This window comes from Leguminivora glycinivorella, chromosome Z (genome assembly GCF_023078275.1).
Source record: "Leguminivora glycinivorella isolate SPB_JAAS2020 chromosome Z, LegGlyc_1.1, whole genome shotgun sequence".
Taxonomy (NCBI): Eukaryota; Metazoa; Arthropoda; class Insecta; order Lepidoptera; family Tortricidae; genus Leguminivora; species Leguminivora glycinivorella.
In genome coordinates, this window is record NC_062998.1 from 32,426,633 (window position 1) to 32,449,773 (window position 23,141).

General features: G+C 33.2%; 1 protein-coding gene across 2 annotated transcripts in view; it reads right to left on the reverse strand.

Moving 5' to 3' along the window:
- Nucleotides 1-5,937: 5,937 nt before the first annotated feature.
- The window catches only part of LOC125241600 (phytanoyl-CoA dioxygenase domain-containing protein 1), a 34,979-nt gene continuing 17,775 nt past the window's right edge, over nt 5,938-23,141 (reverse strand). Inside the window, exons 5-7 of one of the 2 annotated variants that reach the window (XM_048150156.1) lie at nt 9,973-10,123; nt 7,386-7,625; nt 5,938-6,377 (exon numbers count right to left, since the gene is read on the reverse strand). In XM_048150156.1, coding sequence (XP_048006113.1) covers nt 6,190-6,377; nt 7,386-7,625; nt 9,973-10,123 — 579 coding nt within the window. In that variant the 3' untranslated portion in view covers nt 5,938-6,189. The remainder of the gene's footprint in view (nt 6,378-7,385; nt 7,626-9,972; nt 10,124-23,141) is intronic. The other variant, XM_048150157.1, reaches the window with a different exon arrangement.

Sequence of the window (23,141 nt, forward strand, 5' to 3'; positions counted from 1 at the left end):
ATAGTATGCCGAAATAGAAAAACTCTTTGTACATATACTATTTAGGTTACAGGTCAACAATAGCGACACCCGTCAGACATTATATACATAATCTCTTTTTTTTTATATATACCGTGTCGTATGAAAAACCAAATACGATATCCGACGTATCTTTATTCGCGCTAATTACAAGCCGCAAGTGGTAAGCAATTCATTTAATTATCAAAAGATCTATTCACACATAAAGCAAGTATATATTTTCTTTTCATGAAGAGCTATCGCGAATTTAAAGACAAAAGATTATTAATGTTTGCTCTCTAGATTTCAAATTGCACATTTTCAATTTATTTCTTTTATCTATGAAAGGGAAACTAGTCGTTAGTAACGATTTTATTTTAAATCTAATAGGTCTCTTCATAACCGATACAAAGTTTAAGTACTTCACTTTTAATATTTTACGAGCTAAACCTGCTAGGTAATAAGTTTTATATGTTATCAATAAAGTCTCTTTTTTTTTGTTACTTTATTCTTGATCACCTAAGACTATAAAACATGTAAAGAACTGGATACACGTATTACACGTAGCCAAAAGATAAATATGTAATTATTGCTGTACTGCTTTATCCAATCAAAAGTCGCAAATAATATACATTCTGATATTAAGGCACAGTCATTTATGTTGTACTTTTATATTAATGTTTCATGTATTTATAAAGGTTGAAATGAAAGTCTTTCACGTTCATCAACGTGCTTAAATGTTATGCACGTATATCCACGCGCTTTGAATCTCGCACGTTCATCCACGCGCTTTAAATCTCGCACGTTCATCCACGCGCTCTAAATCCCGCACGTCCATCCGCGTGCGTCAACCATTTATTCCACAAGATACGATTCATTGTGCAATACCCTGGCTCAAGTCATTATTTTATACTGGGGCCAAAATACTCGAGTTTACGCGTACATATGACTCTATGACCTACATATGACTGACTCTACATATGACTGACTCTACATATGACTGACTCTACATATGACTGACTCTACATATGACTGACTCTACATATGACTGACTCTACATATGACTGACTCTACATATGACTGACTCTACATATGACTGACTCTACATATGACTGACTCTACATATGACTGACTCTACATATGACTGACTCTACATATGACTGACTCTACATATGACTGACTCTACATATGACTGACTCTACATATGACTGACTCTACATATGACTGACTCTACATATGACTGACTCTACATATGACTGACTCTACATATGACTGACTCTACATATGACTGACTCTACATATGACTGACTCTACATATGACTGACTCTACATATGACTGACTCTACATATGACTGACTCTACATATGACTGACTCTACATATGACTGACTCTACATATGACTGACTCTACATATGACTCTACATATGACTGACTCTACATATGACTCTACATATGACTCTACATATGACTACATATGACTCTACATATGACTACATATGACTCTACATATGACTACATATGACTCTACATATGACTACATGTGACCATCACCCATGTCATGTCACATGCACCAAATATATAAGCATATCAAGATTGAATCGTTATTCTTAAGAAGCAAACAGATATTACTAATAGTCTGAAACATGTCTTAATGATATTTATTCACACCATAGATGTAATTTTTCGATTTCCCATCGAATTATCACCCATGATCACCATGGTAAAATGCGAAGAATTTTATTTTATACGTTACTTTGATTAAATAATTCTGCCATCACTGGCCATTATAAAATAGTATTCATAAATGTGGTAGCATACCGTCAACAATCAAAATGAGATCAATCAGTCCAATTCGTGAAATAAAACGTTGAAAAACAACACATTTCAATTCGTTGAGTTTTAAAACTTTAAAACGCTAAACATTTTTATAACGAGTTATCATAAAATATCTGAAGATGATTAGAGATACAACTTACTCTCCATTATTCATACCAGGGGTTGGCAACCTTATTATCAAAGTTGTTTATTTAAATTCAGTACTTAACAGAATTAAACTACCCACAATTGCACAACTTCAATTTTAACGGTTAATATAATATGTTAAATTCACTATTAAATATGTATTTGCAAATGAACAGGAATCGTTTTTGTTCAAAATCGTACTTAAAGCATTAAATATCAAAATTAAGAACTGCATTATAATTCTCAGTTTGAATTGAGATCAACTTTTCATAAGTATACATAATTTTTACCAATCTTGTGTTACCGGGCACGAGGGATTAAATTATTGAAGTACTTTATGAGAACATATTTTACACAGCGTATTTCATTCAGTATGAATGTTTAATTGTTTATCTGATCTGTATAACTTGATAAGCTCGAATATGTATAATTATATTATAATAACAGAATACAACAGCAGGACAATTGCCTCGTTGGAATAAATTACACCACTTTTCGGAAACAACATAAAATGGCTTGTGTTTAACAACTCGAGGCATCGTTAAATAAAGCAGTCGTTTAATCAGAACTTTATTTCTATTGATAAGATACAAATTTACTTTACTCATAATTCCACGATTTCCTTATGCCAATTAATTTATGAAATTTTACTGTCACAAACTGAATGACGTATCATATGACGGCGCTTATTGTGTATCCAGAATATAATAGTCATATAGTTATCAGATTTATGTGTTTCAATAACTAATGGGCAATGTAATGTTACACACCTTTTGTAAAAAGATTTTTAGGTACAAAAGTAAGTCATCTTTTAAATAAAACAATAATGAGAGCTCATCAATTTATACTGCCATGAGGGTAGATTATCAAACCAGTTTCAGAACATGAAGTTTAATTTTAAGAAATAAATATAATACATGTCTCACTTACCAAAGCAATTTAAATGCACGTTTCGTTAAATAAATCCGTTACATTATTTTGACTAAAAAAAAAAAAACCTTACACTTGTGCGGCGTGGCAAAAATCTTATCGATTTTTGTTTCGTCCAACTTCTGAACTGTTGGGGATATTACCAGGTTGATGATGAAAACTATTACTTGTACCATCACATTTACTTTATTCACTTATAACAAACATATTAACAACCAATTTACAATAAATAATTCAAGACTTCTTCACTACTACTCGTCTGTACTCGAACTGCCACCGTCACTGCTTGTCCGCCATTTTTATAACATTCCAACATGGCGGAAACCCAGTGACTACTATTAGTCAATTGATATTCTTTAATACTTTCATCATAAATGACAGTAAGATAAATCAAAATAAGGCATTAATAAATAATTACTCTAACACATGTGAACATGTCAAAGCAACGTCTTTTGTAGCTCTTATGGTGACAGTTTGCTGTACGCAAAGACCTTTACAGGGGACAGCTCAATCACATTTTTTGCCATACGAAATTAAACCTTATTACTGAAACAGAAAGTCGATCGTATCAGACTAGCGAAAACGGTCCACATGAGAGGGCATTGTTTGGGCTGGTGTCCCTCTCGCACGTGTTGCCAGTGTTAATGAGGTTCCCATATTAGTAGTATTTTTATCTGTATATTACCTGACTTTATAACTTCTTATTTTATTTTAATGTTATATTCAAACTAGGTTTCGATATATTTCAAAAAATTAGAAAATAATTATAATGTAATTATTTTGATGCCAGTAAATCAAAGATTTGTATAATTAAAAAAATACTTTCAATTGGGTGTTAGTAGATTTAGTAGTAACTTTGAAAATTGACTGGTATCCCCAATTTATGACAGTGATGACGTCACTGAATAATGTTGACATTGTCAGCAAGTGCGAGAGGGACACCAGCCCAAACAATTACCTCTCATGTGGACACACTTTTTGACCTAACTAAACAATCTAGTTTAATAATTCTAAATCTATGGCTGTACGATATCGAACCTTAGAACCTAATGCTGGGGGATAATTGACTTTCTTGGCATAGTTTGGATTCCCTATAAATATCAAAGGTATTCCTTACGAATATCCTATTAAGATTAAAAAACAATATCCTAATTTCCACCAACAAATTAATATTCCAAATTTGACGCCGACAAGTAAGTAAAGTTAAATGAAAGTAATTTAGCGAATCAGCCGGCGGCCGCGGCGGTCGGTTGCCGCGGGCGCCGCTCGTTAGCCCTCCAGGCGTAATTAAAGCCTTTTCATTCATTATCATATTCATCTTAAATTATAATTCTCTCGATGATTTCAGATATGTCAACTTCAAAGACGAGGACTTAGGTAGGTTTTTTATTTGTAAGTATTTTAATGTAAATACCTATTCTGTGACAATCACGGACAGAGGCAACACGACACGAGCGAAAATGGAAAGAAGCCCTCCTTTCAAGTATTACCTACTTGACTAGGTTTATACAAAAAATAAAATAGTTTGTAAAAAAAAATTGTGCGTTAAGGACAAGATATTTCGAATAATTATAGGTATTAAATATCAAGGAGCTGCCCTCGACTGTTTCCTCCTCCAAAACATAACCATCACAATCGGTACGAAGTTTGAGAATCCGAATTACAATGAAATAAGCTGTGCACACATACTCCTACTGTTTAGTTTTTTGGCTAATTGTTATCAATTTTGAATATGACACCTTCCTGTGGCATAAGGCCCAATTAGTCCAATTACATATGACTTTTAGCCGCCTTTTTCAGGGTTTCTTAATCGCTATTCAGACACTCGAGAAAACAATAAAACACAGTTTTGTTATTAGACGTTTATTATTGATATTATCACAATGACATCACCAAATTATTACTCGACGTAATAATTATAAAGTTTTGGTACATTGATTATGGAATTAATAACTACCTACTTATTATGGGTAATTGTGATAAAGTAAAGATAATCTTGATGTACCTAAATATGTATGTATATAAGGCATTTACATTAATTAATTCAGGATGAGGGAAAAAATATCGGTCGATTACTTATGATTTACTTATAAAATGTTCCCATTGTTAAAAATCTTTTTTATCAAAATGTACCTAATAAATATACCTAATTGATTTACAGTCTCGGTTACTTTGGATACTCAATGCGATAATATATAAGTACTTGTTCAAAAGAAATGGTCGTAATCAATAATTACATAACATAACATTATGAAATAACAAAAAAGTTAATTACGTTGATAAGTACAGGTATAATGTAAATAAATCACTATTTATGTACGATTACGATTTACAATAGCTATGAAAATCAGAATGACAATACACGGTGTTCATGATATGATACGAGGAAACCGAATAGTTAACCGCGCATTTCTGAGGCCAAAAGAAAGAATTTTGTTACCTATAGGTACGAGTATTTATATAATTGAGGAAATTTTGCCAAAAAAACATTTCTGTATTTTTTTTTACTATTATTGAATGTATTTTAATGTTTTTTTTTTAAAAAACCTTATTTTTGAAAAGTTTTAGGTACTTCTCACTTTTTGACATCTATCAATGAGGACAAGTGAGACTATTCTCCATAATGGCATCAACGCCGTTAAAAAGGCCTTGGAAAATATTTTATGAAGTTTTATTGTGTATTAATTATAATATTTATAATGCATATAACTATGACTTTGAGCCTCCGTTTGAATTTTCAGTCGATTATTTGATCCTTATATTTCTACTAGAATTGGAAGCAAAACACAAATGTTACCATACTTAAATATTTTTTCACCACACCAACTTTACTGGTAAAGATCAATTTTGCTATTCGAAAACGGATAGAAAAATCGCATTTTATCCACAAGGGTGCAAAGTAATTTCATACAAATTTTAACTTGATGTCTTAAGCTGGATGTTAGATTTTAACTATAATAGTACATTACGATACAAGTGCGTAAAAAAGGAAGTTCGAAACGAGTGGCGATAAGTGTTCAATATTGAAATCTTTCGCTTGCTCGGGTATCAATATTGGCTTGTAAATCAAATTAACTATTATTTTTTAAAAAACATTAAAATTCCTATGTACCTAGTATAATCGTAACAGTAAAAAACAGTAGTAATAATAGATTTCATACCTAAGCCAGTAAAGTATTTTTCAACTATTGTTCAACGGAGCCGGGTAATACCCGTAACTTCGTTTAGCGCATCGGCTTGAAATATGACAGAAAATTATATTTTACCTTCTTTACGGTCATAGTGATATCTATAGTAGTATTATACCATCTGAGATGTGGTATAAATATTTAAAAAGGGGGCATTCTCTCCTTCTTGCAACCAGTTGTCCTCGGAGTAGTTGTTGCCCTTTCGCTCGACCACGTGGAAGGTGTAGGCGTGCCGACTCGCCCCGCTGCGGTTCGGCGCGCTGCGGTGCACTACGTTCCCGTGGATTAATATGCACGTCCCTGTCAAGTTATATCCAATAGTAATCCATACTTATATTATAAACGGGACAGTGTGCGTGTCTTTTTGTTTGTCCGTCTTTCACGGCAAAACGGAGTGATTTTTTAAGTGGAGATAGTTGAAAGGATGGAGAGTGACATAGGCTCTTTATAACGCGAGCGAAACCGCGGGCAAAAGCTAGTATTTTATATTATTATAACGAATAAGTTACGTCTACTTCGGGCTATGGTACGGCAGTAACAACCGGCCAATTTAAACTTATGTCGAAAGTTTTCTACAACTACAGGTATAAACTAAATTCCATTTACTTATTTTGGAATATAATCGTAAGTAAAATTCATCTTCCTATTTCCCGAAAAGTTGGATTCTGTGTTAGAATTAATTAGGGGTTGCTGGGTACATTTTCTATTAGCAATTCCAACTTCGTCTGGGTTAAAGAGTCTAGCTCTACTACCTAAGTACCTACTTCCAAATTTTTGATTATCGTAATTTTCTAATAGCAGTCATAGTAATGTGTTACCACCAGGGCCCGTAACTTTCATGCCGATGACATCAATTTGACGTCACGCTGCATATAGGTGATTCAAATAATTTTATTGTAATAATTAATCATTATTCATCAATCAATTTAATCATGTGCAAATGACTTCAAAAGTGAGCTTCTCATACGTGAAATAATTAATACCTACTTGATACGTGAAACGAAAAGGAAACAATTTTGTTTTGTTTTTATAATTTATTGAAATATCGTAACAGAACTATTTAATAAAAGGTATGTATAAAAATAAACAAATAATTTAATTTACTATTCACGTATCAAGTAGGTATTATTATATTTTACGTATGAATAGATTAGTATTGAAGTCATTATTAAAATGATCGATGAAAAATGATTAATTATTAAATAAAACTCTTGAATCATCCTATATGCAGCGTGACCTCAAATTTATGTCATCGGCATGAAAGTTACGGGCTCTGGACTTACCACTGTTACAACTGCTAGGATTTACCTTTAGAGACTGGGACTGGTGTGAAGCTCGACTCCGGATACACGGGCGCGGGCTTGTCGTAGATGCACTTGTTCCTGTTCTCAGGGCTGCGGATCATCCGCCTGTGGACGCCCGACTTGTGGGACCCACGCGCCATCCAAAGGCAACCGTTTTGGATCGTCGCGTCTTCCAGAGCTATCCAAAACCCTATTGGTGGGATTGGCTCTGTGTGTAAATATGATATGTCTTGATGCGGGACCACTGAAATTTTGATAAAAGATGTGTATGAAAAAAAAATTACATAGAACTTTGATATAAAAAATGGGCCCTGGAATTTCGCTGTCAATCTCTATTCCTTAGATGTTCCAAATTATTGCTATCCTGTTCTTATAAACCAATTCAATAGAAGAAAACTTGAGATAGGAATGCTTTCATTCGTCAATGTATGTACACAAGTGACATCTATTTATATGTATAGGCACGACAGGTTAAATGAATAGTGTCATGGTTTAGCATATATATGTATAACCCTCAATTTAAAAACAAGTGATACCTAGCTTATATGAATTATAAAAATCAAAAACCAAAGTCAAGGTAATTAGATACTTCCGTGGACTTCCCCTATGTTCATTGACACTACGGATGTGTGCACTAACCGAGCACATGCGCAAGATTAACGGCTCACAGCCCGTTCCATAGTGATGTGCATGATAACCCAAGTTAGGGTTGTACGAGCTCGATTGTTAACAATCGCGGCAATTATACTTTTCGGCCGGACAAAACTGTATGTTTATATGTGTGGTGGTATATGTTATATGTTGTGTACAATATCTTTAAGTATTCATAAGAAAACATGATTCGAAATAGCAATAATTACTAAATTTTGAAGTCACGGACAAAATTCTTAACTGGAGGCCGATTTTTGAGTCTCACGCGTTCGAATTCAGAAAATTGTCACTGAAAATAATAAGCAAGTCATCGTTTTCAACCGGTATTTTAGTGAGAAAATCCCGTATGCGAGATTCAAAAATCGCCCCCCTGGGAGAACGTTTGGTTTGGACGCGTCGTGGCAATTATAAGAACAGGGTTTTAAAAAAATATAAAACAAACTAAAACCTTTATTAGGGGCATGACTGTATATGCAACAGATTGGTATAGGTGCAAACTGTCTGTAGAAAAATCAGCGCCTCAATATTATTTCATTTTCCCATGGGTTTTGCCTCGGACATGAAAAATCTTGCTCTCAGAGAATGACCCTAGGTAGTAATATTTAGCTATAAATATAAATATTGAGGCAATTGAATGATGATATGGGTTAAAAGGCTTGGGAGATGCCGTCGTTGCTACACACTTGATATAAAAATAATAATTAAAACAATGTTAGCACATTTGGTTGGGCTCAATTTAACTTGTGATTTAACAAAGTATAAAGTATCATTGAGACTGTAGATAATTTGTTATCAGTTTGTTCATTATTCATTTTTTTAAGACAATATAAGTGGTTATAAATTATAAATAAGTGGTTAGAAATATAACATTTGTCTATTCTATAACACATATTTATAGCCAATGAATATACGGATCTTATCTTATTTTTATAAGAGTAGGTATAGGTACAGGCTGAAGACCTCAAATGTCGCAAGTATGCCAACCTCGGAAGTAGCTACATATTTGCAGCGTTTGGGGTTGAAACCTTGGGGCCGTGGGGGCCTAGTGCGCGTCGCCTCTATGAGGAGCTGTCCAAGCGCCTCATAGACGCATCTGGTGACCAGAGGGCTGGCCAGTATTTCGCTCAGCGGATAAGTATAGCTATCCAGCGGGGCAATGCGGCCAGCCTTCTGGGCACCTTACCCACTGGCGACGATTTGAGCCAATTTTTTTATTTGTAGATAAGTAGTATAAGTTTTTATTTATAAGATTTTTAGCATATGTGTGTTTAGTTGTAAGTTTTTTAATATGTTGTAATTAATGAATTGGTTTTGAATAAAGTTTTCTACTCAGTTTATTGATAAAAAAAAAAGAGTAGGTATTTATTGATTAAGAACGCTGCATATTTTATAATCGTATGTATAATCTTCTATCCATGTGATGATTACATAACGTACTCGTTATTCTATAGTCCTTGTGTAGTTAATAACCATAAGCCAGTATTTATTTCTAGAGGACATACACAGTAGGCATATGGTCGGCAATGCGCATGTAACACCTCTGGAGTTCCACGTGTTCATAGGCAAAGTGACTACAATTACCACCAGGCGGCGGTATGTATGCTTGCTTGCCCATCGTCCATACCACAAGTACTTATAACAAATTAATTGATGTAAACAGAGGGAGATTAACAGGCTCGACCAGCGGACTATTTCACCTCGACAATTCTGTGCCTATTTCTGGGTTGACTAGTAGCATTGTTACTAGCGTCAATTTTTCTTTGTTGAACAGCGAAGCAATGAACGGCGAAGTGCCACTGTCAGGAACGATTGTCTTTATCGTGAAATAGGCCACAAGCGCCGCAGCGCGCGGCACAGCGCCGTCACGCGGTGAGACTAGATAATTGTGATCTCTAGCATCTATCTAACCCGGTATAAACAAATGACAATAAAGTGGGTACCCTCGCCGCCGATTCCCGGGTTCTTGTAGATGTACATGCTCTGCACGACGGCCGGCTCGGCTAGTTGCAGCGCGCGGCACAGCGCCTTCACGCGGTCGCTGTACGTGTAGCAGCGGAAGATGGGGTGCAGCAGATGCAGCGCGTGCCCCACCTGCAACCACATACATATATCATCAAGCCAAGAAAATCGCTTCATTTAGCTCAGTGGTGGGCAAAGTACGGCCCGCGGGCCAAGTCCAGCCCGCGAAAGGATTTTATCTGGCCCGCCACCGGTCCTTCAAAATAGTGTATGATATGGCCAGCACTTTAAATTGCTTGGGCCACAATGAAAAAAGTTGGCCCACCACTGATTTAGATAATTAAACCCTGTTCTGTACATTGTACAACATAAACTCCTATGTCAACGTTTAAATTATGTCCTATGCCATATACTTTCTTTACGGAGTACGAACAACGGGCGTTTTTCCCAGCCGTGCACATTATCAATGTCAGCCAAATGATTGTTCGTTGTTGACGATGCACGATGGTTCTGGGTTCTGGCCAAGCGAGTAGTGATCCTACCTGCTAACTTGCTAAGCTGATGGTCCTGGGTTCTAAAGCCAATGAGCATTCGTACTCGCATTTGGCCGGTTTTTAGGGTTCCGTAGTCAACTAGGAACACTTATAGTTTCGCCATGTTTGTCTGTCCGTCCGTCCGTCCGTCAGTAGTAGGATACCCCCGTTACCAGCCCGGGTCTGGGGCCTGCTCCCAGGACCCCACCACCGCCCATCCATGGTCTTGCTAAACAAAAAAAAAAAAAAAAAAAAAAAAAAAAAAAAAAACTAATAGCCCCCCATTTAGATTCATTGCGCTGGGTCTCGACGCTCTCAGAAGCCTCCTTCTAGTATTTACAGAATACGTTCTTTACACAATACACCTTGTGCACGACGGTCACAAAAGGATTACCGACCCTTTCTATTGTTCGATCTGGACTCGGCGCTAGACCATTGTTACCCTACCCAGCTACCTGGCAGTGTCATGCACACCTTTTCCTTGTGTCTCATACTGATAGGTATTTTATAATTAATTTTTAGTATAACTTTGTGATCATATGGATTGCGATTCTAACCTAACCTAACCTAATTAAAATACCTAACTTTTCCATTCGTAACCTAACCAAATTTAATTAAAACCTACTCTTAGTTAACCTAAGTAGTCTAGACTTACCTTTATGAAACCTAACTGAGTTTCACCTACTTTTATTTTTATTTCTATAAATGTAGGTATTTATGAAATGTATTATAATTACGTTTTAACTTAAGAACTTCTGAGTTACATTTAAGTTTATCCAAATACCTAAACTTAACGATCCTATCTAGCGTATCTTTCTTTTTCTCGAATATTTATGATATCTTATACCTATTTCTATCATACATCTCTTTGTTGTATTACCAAATTTGTACATATGATTAATAAGTCAATTTTTGATTACGTCTTAATAAAAGTTAATTTCCCATCTTATCAAACTTTTTTTTTTACATATATTTCAATGTTTTGTATCTGAATAAACCTCGGTAATTTTGTGAAGTTGCGTTTTTGCTTAATTGCTTTATTTATTGTACCTTCTTTGAATAATTTACTTACCTATGTCTATTATTATTTTTTATGACTTGTGTATTGTTTAAGAGAATGCATACTTTCAATAAACTTGTTAAGACGTGAGAAACTGAGAACCGGTTAAAACATGTTTAAGGCTAATTCTATGTGAATAAAAATGTCTTTTGTGCATTTTTAAAGATAATATATATTTATTGTTTCCGTTTATTTGAATAATTCGGGTTTTAGGTAAAGAGATCCTTCGACGAACATGTCAAGGCATGATACTTTGTATTCATATTTAACAAAGCATTAACTGGTGTAAACATGTTTTAGACTAACGCACCGGTAATTCTTGTGACTTGAATTTTTTATTGTAACAACTTAGTTGCTTTATTATAGATGTTTATTGTATTGTAAAATGACAAAAAGTTTATTGTTTGCGTTCAGGTATAAGATGAACTGGTTGAAACAAGATTTATGGTACGTTCCCCTGCTCTCTACCATATTACGAGTATAAAAGCCAAAGAGAGTCGAGGCTGAATAAGTATTCCTGTAGAGGCAGCCTTCTGTACCAGAGCTCCTTGTATCTAGTGTGGTATATAGAGAAGTGGAGTGTGCGTTTAAAAGTGAAGTGTTTATAGACAGATCCAACAATGGACGTGAGTATGTTTTTCTTTTTAAATTACTGTAACCCATATTGCCTTTTTATAATATTGTTTCGTCTAGTGTTCTTTGTATTTAATTAATAGAATTGTTAATAGTGTTTAAAATATTGTCTTTCATTGTTTCAGTTCTCTGAAAATACTTTCAAGAACTATTACTACCCGGAAAATCAGGGTGATTCAACCGATGAGGAAGGTACAGCTGGTTTCAAAGTTAAGCAAGCCCTCGCAAAGAAACGTCCTGGAAATAATATTGACAGCTTCTTTGAACGACCTAAAAAGCAGTGTAAAACCTTGAAACGGTCTTCGAATGTAAGCAAAAGTTCGCCAGAAGGCGTGGCTAATTTATCATCTGGACAAGATGATGGGGCGTATTCATCTCACTTAATTAAAATAGAGATATATGATATGCAAACAATCAAAAACATCCCACCCACGGAACACTGGAAGCACGCGGACGTCAGACTGAAGTATTTTGCGTTGGAAGACGACTTGGAATTACAAAATACGCGAAATATTGTATATAATATTACAAAACAATTAGCTTCTAAGGACACATGTGTAAAATATTTTATAGATAATAAGAAACAGTGATAAATATAATTTTTAACGATAGCAGTAGGATAGTGTTAAAGTGTTTCACATTTCTTATCTTTCCTTTTTATGATTTAAGTAAATTTCCTTGTAAGATATTCTTTTGCATTGTTTCACATTAAAAATGACGAAAAGTGTTAAGTCGGTCCACTACATTTGTTAATATGTAATAACCCTCTTTGTTTTATAAAATGTATACTCTTTATTGAATTACTTAACGCAGAAACTCAATGTGGGGAGGCGGCCTCGTTTGACAATGGATTCTCTGAACTGTGATGTTTATGATGCGGAACTTATAAGACTCTGTGAAGTAATCGAACTAGATGAAGAGTTATATGAAGCCGCCCGACTTGTGAGCCAATGTCACGGAGAGACGTAAGTTATTTTCACTTAAAATATTCATGTTCCTGCATGTTCAAACCATTTAACGAATACCTGCTTCATGTTGAGTTTTAACTTGTTATGACCGGATCTTGTTTCTACTTGTAGCGATTATTCCATTACCTGCTGAACAATAGGATAGTTTTTTAACGAGGCGATACTTGATCTTATTGTTACGTTGATGGTAAGGTGGGAGAGCCCACATATATAAACGGGGTATCTGAGATTGTTATCATTCAGTGTTTTACCACCGTGCTTCAATAATTGTAATACTTATTTGTGACGTTCATTTCCAAAATGGTTTTTACTTACTATCATATTGGTCCCACTTTACCTCGTGACAAGATTGCACAATTAAGTAAAGAATTTATTTTAAAATGTTTCCATAACAGTATAAGGCTCTGGTACACAGAAAATAAGTTACCTTCTACATTAGTGGAAGATTTTGATATTAAACCATACTTTACACCATGTAGTGGTCATTATATCAACGATTCCAAGAAGAAAACTGTATCTGAAGATGTAATTGACGGTGTTTTAATGATGCAAGCCTATTGTCAGCAGTGTCGAAAAGATTTGAGTTAGTATAAATGAAGTAACATTTAAATATTTTTAATTATATCTCGCATCAGAGTATTTATAAATGTATATGTTTTCGTTGTTTTAGATCTTCTCAAATAGGAGGTGGATTGAAAAGGTCGGCTACAGTTTTAGAGACAGAAGAAGAAGAAGTATCTGTTAAGAAAAGTCGCCTAGCTGTTGAGCCTACATCATCAACGTCATCTAAACCAACCCCTTCTGTCATTGTAAGTACAAATAATAATGCTGAAATTGAATGTTCTGTATGTAAAAAGTTAGTGTCTAAAAGATATTTTAAAAATCATTTAAACAGTAATCTTCATAAAAATAATGTTATAAGATCTGACTTAGAATGGATTGATGTTCAATTAATTGAGAATGCGTTTAAGAATAGGGTGGCCACTTATAGAATACTACTTAATGAAAAAGTTTACCAACCTTTTACACCTGAAACTATTTTACAAAAGAATAGAGATAAAATCTTTGCATTATTGGATCGTTCCCTTGGTAATCATTTTGCATTGAAAGTTAACTTTATTCTAAATGCCGATTTTACACAAGAGAGCAAACAAATCAATAATACTTTTGATTTCCAACTATGTAACAATATTATTGATACTAGTAGCGACAAGGATGAAATTTTCGAGTCCGTGGTTAAGGATATATTAACAAAATTATCTAACTTTGAAAGAAAAGACAGTGGGTGGGGTTTAGTAAAATTTAACTATCTAGATGTTAATGTTAACAAATTTAATCCGTTGCGCGGTTCTTCTTATATTGAGTTACCACGAGATATTCAAAATAAAAAAGCAGTTATTAATGTAAAAAATAGTGATCAAGAATGTTTTAGATGGGCAGTATTGTCAGGATTATACCCCCCAACAAACCATCGTTCAAACTGTACTAAATCGTATATTGTTCATAAAAATAAATTGAATTTTAGAGATTTAACTTTTCCAATAAAATTGGGGGATATTCCAAAATTTGAAAATTATAATAATATGAGCATAAACGTTTTTGGAATTGAATACAATTCTCAAAATAAAAAACATGATATAGTAGGGCCATTGCATTTAACAAAGTGTAGAAAAGATATCCATTTGAACTTATTGTATATATCCAAAAATAGTAACGGACATTATTGCTTTATCAAAAACTTATCTAGATTAGTATCTAAGCAATTATCAAATACACAGCATGCTGTTCATATTTGCGATGGATGCTTATCCAACTTCACAACTCATGAAAATTTAATGAAACATCAAAGAAACGATTGTTTCCATGTTTGCACACATTTACCTTCAGAACAAGATAAAAAGAAAAACTGGTTCAATGAAAACGTTCCCACCAATGAAGTTACCTTCGATAATTACGAACGTAAATTAAGGGTGCCTTTTGTTGTTTATGCTGATTTTGAAGCCTTTTTAAACCCAATAGCAACACAGTCAAATAACCCTACAACATCTTCTACTACAAATATTCAAAAACATGAGGTATATAGTTTTGGATATTATATTAAGTGTTCTTATAATGATAAATTGTCTGTGTATAGAACATACAAAGGTAAAGATTGCACCCAGGTATTTATGAAGTACATAGAAAAAGATTTAAAAAGCATTTGTAAGAGGAATACTTTCGGAAAAACTCCATTGCCTTTATCCACTGAAAATAATAAACATATTGCTCAGAGTAGGACATGTTACATTTGTGATAGAAATTTAAATAGTGATTCTATCATTTCCTACAATTTCCATACTGGTCTTTACGAAGGCGTAGCACATACATTTTGTTCTGAAAAATACAAAGCACCTCAATTTATACCTGTATTTTTTCATAATTTGAGTAACTATGATAGTCATTTCATAGTACATGGACTTGGTTTGGTGGAAGGGGACATTGAATTGATTCCACAGAACAAAGAAAAATACATTTCATTTTCTAAGAAGTTACAAATAAATAATCGCACAATCAAATTGAGGTTTGTAGATTCACTTAAATTTATGCCCAGCAGTCTTGATAAACTAGCAAAAAACTTGTTTCCTAAACAATTTCATGAATTAAAATTGAATTTCACTTGTGAGGACGATTTTAAACGCTTATTACGAAAGGGTGTGTATCCGTATGAATACATGACATCATACGATTCTTTAAAGTTAACTGATCTTCCCTCTAAAGACAATTTTTTTAGTTCTTTGACTGATAGTCACATCTCAGAAGATGATTATAATCATGCAAAAGATGTTTGGTCCCACTTTCGTTGCAAAAATATGGGCGATTATTCCGATTAATACCTAAAAACAGATGTTTTGTTACTGGCTGACGTATTTGAAAATTTTAGAAACCTTTGTCTTAAGACCTATGGTTTAGATCCCGCTCATTATTATACTGCTCCAGGATTAAGTTGGGATGCAATGTTATTTACTACAAAAATAAAATTAGAACTCCTAACTGATATAGATAAAATATCATTCATTGCAAAAAATATTCGAGGTGGCATATCGCAATGTAGTAACAGATATGCGAAAGCTAATAATAAATTTATGGATGATTTTGATTCAAACATACCATCGTCCTATCTTATGTATTTTGATGCAAACAACCTTTACGGATGGGCTATGTCTCAATGTCTCCCTACAGGTAAATTTGAATGGGTTCATGTAGATACAGACTTCAATATAGCCGATGACGCTGATCATGGTTTCATATTAGAAGTTGACCTCGAATACCCTAACGAAATTCATGACTCACATTCAGATTTACCATTCTGTCCTGAAAACGTTTGTTTGGGTAATTGTAAAGAAAAAAAACTGATTCCTAATTTAAATAGAAAAACTAATTATGTAATTCATTATCGAAATCTAAAACAGTGTTTGAAGAATGGTTTGGTATTAAGTAAAATACATCGCATTCTTAAATTTCAGCAGTCTATGTGGTTAAAAAGTTACATAGATTTAAATACCCACATGAGATCGCTGGCATCATCTGATTTTGAAAAAGATTTTTTAAACTAATGAACAATTCAGTGTTCGGTAAGACTATGGAAAATGTTGCAAAACGTGTAAACGTCAAATTATTAAATCACTGGGAAAATCGAGGGAAATCGCAAGGGGTTCAGTCTTTGATAGCTAGACCTGAGTTCCACAGTCTATCCATATTCTCAGAGAATTTAGTAGCTGTTCAATTGAAAAAAACTAAAGTCTTTTATAATAAACCGATTTATTTGGGGTTTTGTGTATTAGATATATCAAAAACTTTAATGTATGACTTTCACTACAACTACATGAAAATCAAATATCCTAACAAACTCAAACTTCTTTATACAGATACAGATAGTTTAATTTATCAAATTTTCACTAAAAATTTTTATGCAGATATAAAACAAGATCTTAATTTCTATTTTGATACATCTGACTATCCTCCTATCAATAAATATAATTTCCCACTTATAAATAAAAAGCGATTAGGATTTTTCAAAGATGAAAATAATGGTAGAATTTTAAAAGAGTTCGTTGGTCTAAAATCTAAAATGTATGCCTTAGATGTTGAAAAGTATGATGAGAATGATGACAAAAAAGGTAAATATGGTGTTTTATCAAAAGCTAAAGGAGTCAATGTATGTGTTACAAAGAAATTTACTCTAAATAATTTCAAAACATGTTTATTTAATAAAAATGTGCAACGTGCTCAAATGCTAAGATTTAAATCTATAAAACATGTAATATTCACTCAAAAAATTAATAAAATATCATTATCTCATGATGATACAAAACGTTACTTATTAGAAAACACTTGTGACACCCTTGCGTGGGGACATTGTAAAATAAAAAAATAATTTAAATTTTGTCATGTAAATGACAGAACATTCAAATTCGAATTATTGTTTGTAATATATATTTTTTATGTAAATTTGAATAGTTAACTTAAATTTAATTGTAAATTATATTTTAATTAATTGTCTAATTTAACATTTATTCGTGTTTTGGCATAAGAATATTGTAAACATAGATTTATTGTTTTTTATGTTTAAATTTAAATTGGTGGTTGGGTATATAAAATGTAACAATAGATTATAAAGAAAAGTGTTAATATCAAAATAAATATACATATTTTTTATCAGGTTTTTTTTTTTTTTTTTTACTCTACTTTAGTTTAAATAGTAATATGTTTATTGAATAGCACCATTTAATGTCTATCCGCATTCATATCAACACTGTTAAACATATTACAGCATTCAAAGATGATTCATTTTTATCATCCTTTCACTACCATTGTCGCAGGTCCCAGTGGGTGTGGCAAAACTCAATTTGTTACAAATTTTTTGAATAATACTAAAGAGATATGTAACATAGAATTTGATGAAATTATTTGGTGTTATGATGAAATGCAACCTCTTTATAATCTAGAAAATGTAAATTATAGTCAAGGAATACCAGATTTTTCAATTTTCGATGGGAAAAAACCTAAACTTCTAATAATAGATGATTTAATGAGAGAATCAGATGGACGAGTTGTTGATATTTTTACTAAAGGAAGTCATCATAGAAATTTAAGTGTTTTTTATATAACACAAAACATATTTCATCAAGGAAGAGGTCAACGTGATATTTCACTGAACACAAGCTACATTGTATTTTTTAAGAACCCTAGAGATAAAACTCAAATACGATACCTGTCACGACAAGTTTGTCCTGAAAACTCAAAATTCGTGGATGAAGCCTACAAAGATGCTACAAAGGATGCTCATGGTTACCTTATGATTGATCTGAAACAAAATACAAATGACATATGTCGTTTTAAAACAAAAATATTTCCATTTGATGGACATTGCACAGTGTATGTACCCAAAAAAGGATTTAAATATGATAAAAATCAACAAATTTTAGTCAGTTCTACATGATGCATGCAAGAGTAAACACATATAAACATTTATTAGAAGCATTGCACTTGCTTAAACCCAAATATCGTACTGCATTACTTAAATCTTGTGATGATGAAGAGATCAACATTATATGCGAGTGCATTTATAATGTTCTGAATGGGAAAATTCCTTTAGAAAAAAAGGAAAAAACAAAGTTAAAAAAGTACAAAGACATATTAAGGAAATTAGTTTCAAAAGGTAAACATAAATTAAGAAAAACGGTTATAATTCAAAAAGGAGGTGCCTTTTTACCTATTATTTTAGGAGCAGTTCTAAGTGCCTTAGTTAACTCTTTATCATAAATAAACAAAATGGAAAACACGAAAAAAATGTTATTAGTTGAATCGGACTTTATTGAAAAGTTGAAACGCAATGAGAACCCTCCTGAAAATTCCTCATCTCGGCTAGATGAAGAAATGCAAAAAATTCTCAAAAGTAAAATGAACGATCGTGAAAAATGGATGCTTTATTCTCAAGCATTGCAGCGGTTTCTACATTTTATTGAAACAGATCGAAAACCGTTTAAGATACCTATAGTAATGGAGGGGTTCGATCAATTCAACAAAGAAAGTAATGATATCATAAATTCAAAGATACCCAAAAAGGAGGAGACAGAATATAAGGAATCAGCGAAAGGTGATGTAACTGAGATAGCTGCACCATCTTTGTTTAACACGACACCTGGTGAAATAAATCAAGAATCAATGCCGATCAGTCCATCAAAAATAATAGAGATATTACCTAAATCTTATGAAAAAAAAGCTAGAACGCTATTAGATTACATTGTTTTAAGTAAACCTAAAATTTGGTGGAAGCAGACTGGTGAAGTTGTTATAAACAACCAGACTATTCAAAATAGCAATATTACCGATTTGGTGAGCGACACGGTTAGATGTCTTAAACGTCCTAAACCAATTGGGTGGGAAGTGTTTGCTTTACTTTTAAAAGATATCAAAGTTCCTAAGTCATGCATTGGTAATCCTACAAATTTAGCATTTATTAATGACACTCCTTTGATTGAGCCCTTTACCCCCTCTACTTCTATAAGAACACGAGCCTCGTTAGATAAAGAAAACAACACATCTACTCCTCTTACTACACGAGTACAAAAATCATCTGCAAAAACTATAAATTGGGAAAGATGGACTCCTTATTAGATATTAACAGAATCTACTATGATATCTCTCATCCCGCTGGTTATAGCAGTTTAAATAATTTAACAAAGGAAATGAAAGGTCAAATGAATAAAGAAGATGTAAAAAAATGGTTACAATCTCAAGACACGTATACACTACATAAACCTGTTCACAGGCGGTTTACTAGAAATAGATACATTCTATCTAACTTTAATGAACTTTGGCAAGCTGATTTGAGTGACATGAGTACATATAGTCAATTTAATGATGGTTACAAATATATTCTTTGTGTTATCGATGTATTCAGTAAATATGCTTTTGCAAGAGCCATGAAGAAGAAGGATTCAGCAACAGTTAAACATTGTTTTGAAAGCATATTTACTGAAGCCAACTCAGTTCCTCGTCATATCCAATCTGATAAAGGTACGGAATTCGTTTCAAAGGTGGTAAGAGATTATTTCAAAAGTAAAAATATTAATTATTATACCACTAATAACCCTGATATTAAAGCAAGTATAGTAGAAAGGTTCCAGAGAACTCTTAAAACGAAAATGTGGCGTTACTTCACTCATAAGAATACATATAATTACATAAATGTTCTACAAGATCTTCTTTATTCTTACAACCACAGCTATCATTCAAGCATAAAAATGTGTCCAGTTGATGTTAACTCTAATAATATTATGACTGTTTGGTGTAATTTATATGATCGCAATACAGATAGACAAATCTCACTAGAAACTGCAAAACTAAACGTAGGAGATCATGTTAGAATCACTAAATACAAACATATATTTCAAAAAGGTTACGAAAGTAATTGGAGTGATGAAATATTTATAATTAATTCAATTATTAAAAGATCTCCTCGGATTGTTTATACACTAAGGGATTTGGAAGGCGAACGCATAATTGGGACGTTCTATTCAAAAGAATTACAAAAAGTAACTTACCTCCCCTCCAACGAGTATAAAATTGATAAAATATTACGTTCACGTCGAGTTGCTGGCAGAAAGGAAATACTAGTGAAGTGGCAAGGTTATCCTAATAAATTTAATTCTTGGATACCTGAATCAAGCTTAAAGAAAATATGAGTGATAATAGCTTTTATTTAACTTTGTTAAGTAATAGTTCATCCGATTATTACACAGATAATACGACTGCACATTTTTTAACAAAATTACCAAAGACCATTAAATTGGATGGAGAATGGGTAGTTGGTTTGGTGGAATTTCAATACCCTTGTTCTATGTATAATGTACAAGAGCATGAAAACATAATTTATATAAAGAAAAAGTGTTTTCGCCTGCTGACAAGACTTCAAAAATTGTGGATATAAAAACTCATATACCAGCCACTACTTACGATAATATAGATCACTTTCTTCAAGCGTTTAATGAAAACCCTCAGTTAAAAAATAATGTAAAATTTCGTTATGATGAACTAACAAAAATGATAGGAGTAACAACATCAAATAAAGATATCACTTCTATCATAACAACCCCAATACTAAGTCTTCAAATGGGTTTTAAACCAAGAACAAATTTGAAACAAATCACATTGGGAAAAAACCCAGCAAATTTATATTTAGGTTTACCATCTCAAATATTTGTTTATACAGATATCATTCATCCACAAGTAGTTGGAGATGTTATAACATCGTTACTTAGAATAATACCTTTAGATCCAACTAAGTTCATTTATGGAGCTTATAAAACACATATTTTCTCACCTGCTCACTATGTACCAGTTTTACGAAGAGAGTTTGATACAATTGAAATAGATATAAGAACAACAACCGGTGTTAGAGTACCATTTCAATTTGGGTCTTCTTGCGTGAAACTACACTTTCAACGTGTAAAATGATGTATAACAGATCATCAACCTCTTGTCCTTACGAACATTATTATTCACACCAAGCCGGCTCTGGTGTAGGAATTGTCTATAAGGGAGTTCCATATCAAAGAGGACATGGTATAGGCAGTTTTTTGGGAGGCCTATTTAGATCCGTACTCCCTTTATTATCTAGTGGTTTAAGAACCATTGGAAAAGAAACTTTAGGAGCAGGAGTTGGACTCTTATCTGATATGGTAAATGCTCGCCCTATAGACAGTTCCATACGATCACGATTCAAGGAAGCAAGTGCAAACCTGAAAAGAAAGGCCGATGAAAAAATTGATTCCCTTATGTCAGGATCTGGGTATAAAATGTCCAATAAAAGAAGGGAACCGCTCATTGCTCTAAAAGCATCGCGACGAAGAGGAAGTAAAAAAAATAAAAAAGATATAAATAACGATATATTTTCAAACTAAATAATGTCATTTTTACATAATCATTCATGTGAGTGTGCGAAATCTGAATTAGATATATTTGCCCTTCCATCAACTCAAACAAGCATTGAAAGCGGACAGTGGATTCATTATAAACCAATTTCATCTTTAAGCGATGACGGTCCAATCGAATTTCAAGTACCTGGATCAGGTGATGACTACATAGATCTATCACACACAATGATACACATTACTGCTAAAGTGTTGAACCAAGATGGTACTAAATTAAAAGCAGATGCTGCAGTTGGACCCACCAATAACTGGTTACATTCTCTTTTTAATCAACTTGATGTATATTTAAATCAAAAACTCATATCACCACCAAACAATACATATGCCTACCGTGCTTATATGGAAAATCTTCTCAACTACGGACCAGCAGCCAAAACAACTCATCTTACTTGTGGATTGTGGTATGAAGATACGCCGGGCTATATGGATACTGTTGACGTTAACAACAAAGGGTTTAACAAAAGGCTGGAATTTATCAAGGAGAGTAAGGAAGTAGAAATGATTGGTCATTTACATGGTGATATATTTAATCAAGAGAAATTCTTAATAAATGGTGTAGAACTACGTATTAAGTTAGTTCGCTCAAAAGAATCATTCAATCTTATTTGCCACCAAGATAAAAAATTCAAAGTACAAATAATGGATGCCAGCCTCATTGTAAGGAGAACGAGAATCAATCCTAGTGTTTTGTTAGCCCATCAAAAAGTATTAGCCACAACAACTGCGAAGTACCCCATTACGAGGGCAGAAGTTAAGGTTCTCACAATACCGACGGGGGTTCAGGGTAAAACATTAGATAATATATTTCTCGGACAAATTCCTAAAAGATGTATTATTGGATTTGTATCAAATTCAGGTTTTAATGGTAATTTAGCATTAAATCCGTTTAATTTTCAACATTATAATATGAATTCATTTAGTTTGTTCGTAGATGGTCATGAAGTTCCTTCTAAAACATTACAACCTTCATTTAGTTCTGGT